Source organism: Solanum stenotomum, chromosome 2, assembly GCF_019186545.1.
Source record: "Solanum stenotomum isolate F172 chromosome 2, ASM1918654v1, whole genome shotgun sequence".
Classification (NCBI taxonomy): domain Eukaryota; kingdom Viridiplantae; phylum Streptophyta; class Magnoliopsida; order Solanales; family Solanaceae; genus Solanum; species Solanum stenotomum.
Window position 1 is genome coordinate 59,534,913 of NC_064283.1, and position 10,212 is coordinate 59,545,124.

The 10,212-nt window shown below is 30.3% G+C and overlaps 2 protein-coding genes and 1 non-coding gene across 3 annotated transcripts in view; 1 reads left to right on the plus strand and 2 right to left on the minus strand.

The window, feature by feature from the left end:
- Positions 1-524: 524 nt before the first annotated feature.
- LOC125856157 (probable leucine-rich repeat receptor-like protein kinase At2g33170) lies at positions 525-1,583 on the minus strand. The gene has a single exon (XM_049535713.1). It carries the CDS (start codon positions 1,581-1,583, stop codon positions 525-527), a length of 1,059 nt encoding a protein of 352 aa, XP_049391670.1.
- A 7,284-nt stretch (positions 1,584-8,867) lies between these two features.
- LOC125857287 (small nucleolar RNA snoR111) lies at positions 8,868-9,005 on the minus strand. Its single transcript, XR_007445615.1, has one exon. It is a non-coding gene; the product is annotated as a small nucleolar RNA snoR111 (small nucleolar RNA).
- A 364-nt stretch (positions 9,006-9,369) lies between these two features.
- LOC125856940 (uncharacterized) overlaps positions 9,370-10,212 on the plus strand; it is a 2,820-nt gene continuing 1,977 nt past the window's right edge. Inside the window, exon 1 of the mRNA XM_049536600.1 lies at positions 9,370-9,523. The gene's annotated coding sequence lies outside the window, so the exon portion shown is untranslated. The remainder of the gene's footprint in view (positions 9,524-10,212) is intronic.

The following is a 10,212-nucleotide window of genomic DNA, read 5'->3' on the forward strand; positions in this document are numbered from 1 at the left end:
CGATACCTCAAACTTCGATAATTTCAACGAACTCAAAATGACAGCAACGAATCACACACAGAGACACGATCAATCAATTTTATTTTGTAAGAAATGTATGCAAAAGAAGGGAAGAATTCGATGCGGAAAAATGAGAGAAAACCTCTCTATTTATAGCCAACAAAGGGTAAAGGTCACAACCCTTTGGAAAGAAGACAACCTTTCAGAAAGGTCACAACACTTTGGAAAAGGCATAACCTTTCAAATGGTCACAACCCTTTAGAAAGGACACAACCTTTCATAAAGGTCACAATCCTTCGGCATAGTCACAACCCTTCAGGAGAGTCACAACCCTTCATTTCATGTTCATACCCTTAAAACCAAACAAGAAATAATAGAACCAAATTAGATAAATATATGTCCCTGCAATTTATTGTTAAATTGATACAGCCCTTGGAGTTGTTTAAGCTTACCAATCTCATAAGGAATACTTCCCGACAGCTTGTTTCCTTCAATGCCTATGGATGTAAGACCGCTCATGTTGCCTATACTTTTGGGGATAAGCCATTGATGTGTGCATCTCCTATATAAAAGTTATGAATAGTAGATGAAAGATTCCCAATTGAATTGGGCAGAACGCCATTCAACGGATTGTTACCCACTTGTAGATATCGCAACATCCTACAGTCTGCCAAAGAATTGAAGAATAACAACTCACGCTCTTTTGGTTCATTGGTAAGTTGATTAGTATGTAGGAGCAGTGCTCGCAGCTCACGAAGATTTCCTAAATTAGTAGGAATAGTTCCTATCATAAAGTTATAATTTAGCTCCAGTTTCTCAAGCTTGGAAGCATTTGTTATGAACAATGGAATTTCCCCTTCCAGCTGATTGACTCCTAACTCAAGTACTTTAAGGTTCGGAAGATGACGACCTGTAGTGGTTGGGATTCTCCCGGAGAAGTTGTTGAAACTGAAAGCAATCACTTCCAAAGAAGATATGTTGAAAATAGCCTCTGGAATTTGACCAATAAGATTAGAATTATTGTCAAAGGTTAATTGCCTCAAATTTGATAGCTTCCCTAATTCCAGAGGAATTCCCCCCACTATGCGATTGTTTCGACAGTAAAGATTATGCAGAGTGGAAATATTTCCGAATGAAGTGGGAATAATCCCTTTTATTAGATTATCACCAATATAAAACTTCCCGAGTTTGGATAAACAACCAACATTTCTGGGTATGTCTCCAGTTATATGGTTGTAAGATATGGACAAAACTTTGAGCTCTGTGAGTTGGCATATGTTGGAAGGAATGCAACTAGAAATTTGGTTGTCAGATATACTTAAAAAGTACATGTTTGACACAATATTCCCTTCATCTAGAAAGAGAGGACCAGAAAGGCTATTGAATAACAAAGATACGCCAAGTAGCGACGAGATATTAAACAGTGTTGCAGGAATGGAACCTGTTAATTGATTATTTGACAAGGACAAAAATGCAAGTTGGCTCAGATTACCGACCTCCTTTGGAATGTTGTTGCTGACTCTATTCCCAAACAAACTGAAGTTCATCATTTTTGTGGCATTTCCAATGGAAGGAGGGATCATACCCGTGAGGCTATTGTTCCTGAGATTTAAGACTCTGAGTTCGGGTACATATCATGGCCCTCTCCACATTTCACCACTGAGTTCATTGAAAGCCAATGAAATTACTTGAACTCTCCGGTGTTGAAATAGACTTGTTGGTATACTTCCGTTGAGCTGATTGTTTTTAACATCAATCACATGCAAGCGAGGCAAGTGGCCAAGTCCATAAGGGATGCCCCATGGAAGCTGTTGTTTTCGAGGTTGAGAACACTGAGGAAGGACAAATTGGCCAAAGATGGGGAAATTGTGCCTTGAAGTTGCAAATTAGGAAGAGTCAAGGCTACAACCCGTTGCCTTTTTGAACTACAAGTGACGCCGAACCAAGAGCAAAAAGAAGTATTTTTGGTCCAATTATTGGCCAAAAAATGATTGGGACTTGTAATAAGATTTTGGAAAGCTAGTAGAGCTTGTTGGTCTGTCTCATTTGAGGTAGCAAATGATACAGAAAATTGAATAAAAAATAGAAGAATCAATAAGAAAATGTGCTTCTCCATATTAATTTCTGTGTGTTGTATTTCCAATGATCAAAGCTAGTCCACTATATATAAATAGCACCAAAACAAATAAAATGTTGAAGAGTACAGACTACAATGTGAAAACAGATTAAAAATAAGTAGCAAAATCTGTCAATTTTTCTTATTGATAATTGACACTAATTGGGTTGTGTTTCACAAAACGAAATAAAAGTCATGATAGAAAGAAGAAATATTGCTATCAATTTTCATTATATTGTTAAAAGCCAAGTCTGTGTTACACGTAAAAGAAAAAAACACAACACACATTCACTAATAAGCCAAAATGGAAGAAACTTTAAGGCTCTCTCAAAGAAATTTGTCATATTATTATGGTATGAACTTAAAAAAGAAGGGCAGGCTAGTTTCAAATATATACAATAAAATAATTAATTTGTAATAAATATAGTTAAATTTTATTTACATAAAGAAAATAATCGAAAATCAGAAAAAAATATACATGGACTATATAATATAGTTTGGCAAAAGTCATATAAAGTATACACTAACTATACAATATAGTTTATCTATACACGAATTATACACTGACTATACATAAAATATACACTGATTATTCAATCTCAATCAACTCAAAATCACTCCTAAACTGTCCCAAAAATTTAGAAATGAAATCATTTCGAGTCTTCTGATATATAATTCGCTCAGAACAATTCATATTTTCGGTACGTCAAATTTCAAATTAAAAAATGAAACAGAATGAATAAGATGAAGAAGAAGAAGGAGGGCGAATAGAAAGACGACAGACAAAGGAGAAAAAGAAGACGACGTCTAAACTGACCATCTTTTTTGTAATTATGTTTATCGAATGGTCATTCGGAGTAATTTGCGCGAAAAACAATTGGAGGCGTTAAAAAGGGAAAATTATGTAACTAAGCTAACTTTTACTACTTAATTATATATTGTAGCTATAGTATTAATTAATTATAGAAAAGGGTTAATGTTTAAGATAATGGTTAAGATGGGTCCCACCACTTTTGTATTAGATTGTGTATATTCACATTTCCTCTTTTATACAATTTTTTCACTACCTCTCTCCAACCCACTCATCAATTTACTCCTTAATTCTCTCATTCTCCATTTAAGCTCTCAACCAATTCAAATTTCAAAATTTCAAATTGTTGAATCATCCTTCCTAATCCTCCCAATCTTGCAATATAAGGTAATTTTTTTTTAATTTTCATCGGTTCTTAATTTTCTTGTATTTGTATAATTTTTTCGATTCTCCCAATTTTTTTCATAGGTCGACAACTAAATCTCGAGTCCTTTGGTACAATCAGTCTAATCATGGAGGAAGAATCTTCATCAAAGAGAATCACTAGAGGTATACATTTGCATACAACAAATTTGGTTGAGGAATTCATCTTTTTCGTTGGATTTAACTCAAAATTTTGAAGCATTTACAGGTTCTATTGCAAAATCTAAAGCTTTTGATTCAAGCACAGCAAAGAAAGAGATTAAATCTAAGTTTATCAATGACCCTATCAATACGGGGTTAAATGACTCCGAGTTGATGATTCCTGTAAAAAAAATAGAACAAAAAGCATATTCAAGCAAAAATGACTCAAAAACAGATGATTATGTTGAAATGGACCAACAAGTAGCAGACGATTTTGAGGTATAGCCATGTTTTCATGTTTTCATTTTTTCCTTGTTGTATTTGGATAATTTAAGTTGTATATGACACAATAAATGAATTGTAATCTCAGATATTGTATTTATTTTATAATTAACATCAAGCAAATGTATGCATAACTAATTGTGTTATTGTTTATAGCTATACAAGTCCAATTGATATATACAACTACAACGATTTGTATAATGAAGTTATGTTATTTATATACAAATATTTAAATTAATGTTCTTTATTAGGGGTTCCAATTTATATTCATGCTTACAGGTTGCATGTTATTGTACCATGACACACTATTTACAATGTATATATCCCAATCAATGTATAAAATATATTTAAATATATATTTAATTATACAATTATTTATTATACAAATCAAATAGTAACATTCACAAAACTGGTAAAAGTAATAAAAAATTATTCAATTATATTTATTTATTGACTTAAATTATATAACAACTTGTGTAAAATCTAGAGAAAATGATCAAAATGGTCCTTCATGTATGGGGGTTGAATTAATTTGATCCTTAATATACTTCACTTGATAGAAATAGTCCTCATTGTATGCAAGATGGGTATTACTTTGATCCCAACCCTTAAATTTAACATTTATCTGTTAAAAACTAATTGCCCACCTCCCAAGTCATCTCTCTTTTGTTTGCTTGGCTCGCCCCTTTTCTGGTTCTTCTTCTTCAGTGTATGTTCTTCCTCAATAAGAGGATCATAGTCCACCCTATCTATATAAAGCTTATTCAAACACATTCATAATTTTTGCAACCAAAAAAAATTATTCCTTTCTTCTTCTCTTAAGCAATTTCTACCTTGTGGGTCAAACTGAATCACAGATTCAGTGAAAAGGTACAGTTTCGTAGAATTAATTAACTAGCCTCATTCAATTCAAAAATCATCTAATTCATTTAAAAGCGACTATAAGTAGATTGTAAATTAATAGTATTAGAATAATGGATAATTTTTTTGTCGGCGTATCCATCCTTAAGCTTGGATCTACTACTGCTCTAATTCATTATCTTACTAATTTTATCTTATGAATCCTCCTCAAATGGATAACTTTTTTTTTTTAATTCAATCAAAGTTTCTAAAAATATTGTCATTCATACCATTATCAGAAAATGGAATTCATTATCATAAAACGAAACAAGTTGCTCAAATAAGTACCATTGAATTTCTCATCCAAGTATCCCAGTGAGTGTTGAATTTAAATCAATTTTAGGAACAAGATGCAATTGAGAGATAAACAGAAAGGGGCATAGCAAAAGAAGGGGCCGTTAGTTTTTAACAGAGGACAGTTAACTTTAGGGTTGAGGACCAAAACAATACCCATTTTGCATACATTAAGGACTATTTCTATCAAGTGATACATATTAAGGATCAAAATAATTCAACCCCCATAAATGAAGGACCATTTTGATCATTTTCTCTAAAATCTACTAATATACAAATCAAAATAGTAATATATTCAAAACTGATGCAATTAATTGAAAATTACTAAATTATATACACTTGTTGACTTAAAGTATATAACGAATTGTATAAAATCTATCTAATATACAAATCACATTGTAACTTATACAAACTGCTACAAGCACTCCAAATTACTATATTATATTGACTTGTTGACTTAAACTATACAATTCATTAAATACACAAATAATTGCAACATATATAAACTAATCGAATTAATCGGAAATTATTCAATTACATTCACTTGTTGACTTAAAATATATAATGACATGTATGAAGTCTATCTAATATACAAAAGAAACTGTAATAAATACAAATTGTTAGAAGTAATGGAAAATTACTAAATTATTTTAACTTTTTGACTCAAAATATATAATGACTTGTATAAAATCTATATCTAATATACAAATCACATAATAATATATACAAATTTATACAAGTACTTAAAATTACTCAATTTTATACACTTAAAATATATATCGAATTGTATAAAATCTATTTAATATATAAAAAAAAAACACTAACATATACAAAATGATACAACTCATCGAAAAACACTCAATTATATGTTTAGACAAAAAATCAGTCACAAACAATCTTAGTGTGGAATTCGATACCAATTATATACATCTACAAATTATTTTCAAGGAAATCAACTACTCCATATAGAATGCCATTTTAATCGATATCCGTACTCAATAACACAATAATACAAATTAAAGATGAACTAACCAAGAAATATATGAAATCATATACATTGAATGTAGTCAGAAAAATATACAGCTCATAATGAATAGATTCTTGTGTTTAATTTTCGTTGTTCAAGCCACAAAAATTAATTAATTGTTTCAGTTCTAATAAAGAATAAGCTTTGATTAAAGGAAAATCATGAATAGTCCTCAAAAGGAAGAAGTCTTATTTTGGTAACGTATCCTAATTATACTAAATTACCTTTAATTAAGGCATTCCTCAATTAATGCTTAATTAGTTATATATAATTAAACAGATTTTTTTGTATAATTAATTATAAATAGGCCGAATTATACAAATCATCAACATAATAGCTATTTAAATTATAGCTATGATACGTAAATAGGTAAACTATAGTTAAGGAGGCCTATTATGTTTCCTAGGTAAACTATAGTTAAGGAGGCCTATTATGTTTCCTATTGTAGCTGTTTGTGAAATTTTCCCTTAAAAATATAATGTATCGCTGAAAATTTGACCATAAATTGAGGGGATATTTATGTCTTTTCCCAAAATATTATTCTTAGTTAAAATAACATACTTTAATATTACTCATTAGTGCAAGTAGAAAGAAGAAAGTTAAAGAGCGAACATAAACAACTCAATTTTTAATTTTTTAACTGATTCAATATTTTTTTAAGATGAAAAAACTTCAAAAAAAATTAAAAGAGATCGAAATTAAAGTGATGAAAAGAAATCTACCTCTTGGATAACTTGAAATTATTAATTGGAAAGAGAAAAGATTTGAAATTTAAAAACGGATAAATTGAGGTAACTGTGGAGAGATTTGTGGCGTGAAAAAATGAAGGAAAATCATGGGTATTAGATTTCAAATTAATGTATCTGGAAAAGGGGATGATGGGAGCAAAAGAAGGGATTTTTGATATTTTTTGAAATGGTAAGAAAAATATGATAATAAATAGTGTGTAGTTAGGTAATTTATCCTAATTTTTAAGGTTACATCGTTTATTAGAATTAAAAACTAATTTTAAATTATTATTTTTTAATTTAAGTTAACGAAAAGAGTAATCACGCATTAGATAGACGGTATAAATACACCTCCAAATTTGGCTATTTGAGAACCTGGGTAATTTTAAATGTGTAAAAAAGATATCTAATTTATTCATGTTTTTTTTAAAACTTACAAATCGATTGGTGTGAGCCTGTGAGGTATAACCTATAATTATTTTATAACACATTTGATTGAAAGTATTACATAGTCCTTATAATTATTTATCCCATCATTTATAATACCTTAAAATAGAATAAGTTAATCTGATAAAATAATTTGTTCTTAATCAAAAGATGACTTAAGAGTTATAAGCATTAGTTGTTAACCAGGTAAAAAATGATAACTAAGTTGAAATTTAAAATCATTGATAGTGTAAATTGTTTGTGCACTTAATTAGATCCATTATTACACTTTAATAACTTAATCCTGTTCATTAGCTAAAGTTAAGAGTTCTTATCAGTTAACCATGGATGGTTTAATCTCATAAGTTTAAGGAAAAAGATGATGGCTTATGAAATTACTCATTTAATTACTTAATGGTTCAAAGTGAATAAATTCTTTTCAATTATCATTGTAACCAACTTTTGTCAAACTCATCTAAATCAAAAAATAAGTTTGAATTATTTTTTTAAAAAACAAAAAGAGAATGAAGAAAAAAAAAAGATGTAGACGAGCAACAATCTTTACTCTGTACATAGTAGATATATAACAGATTTCATTGTTTTCCATCCTGAATCTTTACTCGTAACCCATAGTAGATAATTGATGATTTTCCTTGTAACGTATGTTTAAATGGATACTAATTTAAAAAAATTTAAAAAGTGCAAAATAAAGTAAAAACATTACCAAATAAAAGTATAAAAAGCACAAGAAATTTTAAGAATGTTCAATAGAGCAAGATAAAAGTAGGAAGAAATGCTTAATGCAAGTAAGTATAATTTAGCAGATTAAAGTAAATATTTTTCTTCTTTGACTCACTTGCTTTTTCATCCTTTGTATTTCATGTGCTTTAGGAATCAAATTATGTAAAACAACTGATCCACTAATTTTTTTCAACATAGCTTTGTTTTTACTATCTTTGAATAGTTTGATGTTTATTTTTATCAACCTATGGTTGTTCGTCAATTGAATTGGTAATGGTGAATCGAAGGATTCATTATCATATAAACATCCATTTTTCCAGCCAAGTTGGGTGGGATAAAAATACTGATGAGATAACTTTTAAGGTTACATGGTATTTATAGAATTAAAAGAGTATTTTTTTCTAATTTTATAAATTTGTTTACAAAAAGAGTAATCATGCATTCGATAAATGATATAAATGCATCGCTTTCCATATCACCTATAAATTTGACTATTTGAGAAGCCGACTAATTTAATATTTCCTCCGTTTCAAAAAAAATAACCTTACTTTACATTTAAATTTGTTTCATAAAAATGAATTCTTTACTTTTTATGGTATCATTTTTTACGTAGCATGCTTACCGCCATAAAATTAAATGATAATTTTATATATATAATTTTAATTTAAAATCACAAAATTCAAAAATATTCTTTATTTAATTGAACTTGGTGGCAAATCAAATTAGGTTGGCTCTTTTTGAAACGAATTGCGTATCACCTCTAAATTTGCCTATTTGAGAACCCAGGTAATTCGACATGAAATTTATGGAGGAATCCACAAGTGTCATAAAAAATCTCAAGATGATGCTTATAAAATTACATCATTTACTTACTGGTTCAAAGTGAATAAATTCTTTTCAATTAACATTTTAACCAACTTTTGTCAAACTAATCTAAATCAAAAAATAACAAAAGGAGAATGAAGAAAAGAAAATAAGATGTAGACGAGCAACAATCGAATCGTCAACCGGTAAAAATGACGATCGAAACGATATCTCGCCGATATAACTTTGCCTCCTGTAAATTCATATAAAAATGATGAAACACACCAGAAAAATTGTTCATCATTCGATCAGAAGGAGGCATCAAACATTTATACAAAGATATTAGTTCTAATTACCGAAGATAGAAAAACTGATTTCATATAATTATTTTGAAAAAAAAAAACACAAAATAGGTTAAAATTAGCTTCTGTATGAGATTAGAGAACAGAAGCTGCCATTAGATACCTGAAAACTACCATCTGCTCAAGAGAAGAGTGACTTTAACATAAGCTATTAAGGCCATTTATATAGATGGCCAAACCCTAGAAAAACCTTCAGAAATGGGCCTGATTTAGACCCAGTTAGGGCTTTGGATAAGTGAAGTTTATAAGTTTAGCCCAATTTAAAATCAGCTTAAAACAGGAACATAAGAGCAAATAACAACTGGCCCAATTGACTCCCTGTAGCCCAATTCCCCACCCTCAATCTCTGCCGGAGAAGTGGAAGAAACGCCATATCTCCTCCGTCGGAGTTTTCCATCACTTTGCTCTCTCAAATTTTCTGATTCAGTTGAACTCAAAAGTATTATCATCCTACATTGAATTCCTCCGGTACGCTTTAGTGATTTTTTTTCTATGTCCTGATTTTGTCATACAAAATTGTATCCCCTGGAATTAGTCTGAAGTGTGTCCAAGCTACCCCGGACACCACGGTTATAAAAAATATGTTTTTTTTTTTTAGAATTTGGTATCAATGGTGAGGAATTTTTTTGGTTGAGATTGAATTTGCTGTAATGTATGACTTGTTGCTTCCTCTTTGGCCTTTAGTCATTGGATATCTTGTTAGAATGAAAAGCTTTATTAATTTGTTATAAAACTATTGAGAATAGAACACAACGAAAAATTCAATACTAATTAATCGGGATTAAACTAGTTACTTCTTGTTGATATTGTTGCTCCGTGTTTGACATTGATGTTGTAGCTATTTTGGAGAACTTTTGTAATTTGTTCATTGATATAGTGGAGCTTTTGGTCTCGTAGTTCTTACTCCACACTGAAGAGGTTTTCCATGTAAATTTGGTGTCACGCGTGGTTGAATTTATTTTGGTCTTGCTATATTAATTTTGTTGGTGATTATAGCTGCTGCCTGGACCTATTTAAGCTTGTGTTTGAGGTATCCTTTGGTTAAAATAAGTGAAAGATTTAAACTTGGGTATTCTTCCGCTGCAATCTTGTCTTTCACCACTTTATTCGTGCTTGTCCCCCCCCCCCCCCCCCCCCCCCCCCCCCCCCCCCCCCCC

Coding starts and splice junctions, on each gene's coding strand:
- LOC125856157 (XM_049535713.1), bottom strand. CDS start 1,583: ATGATCCCTCCTTCCATTGGAAATGCCACAAAAATGATGAACTTCAGT.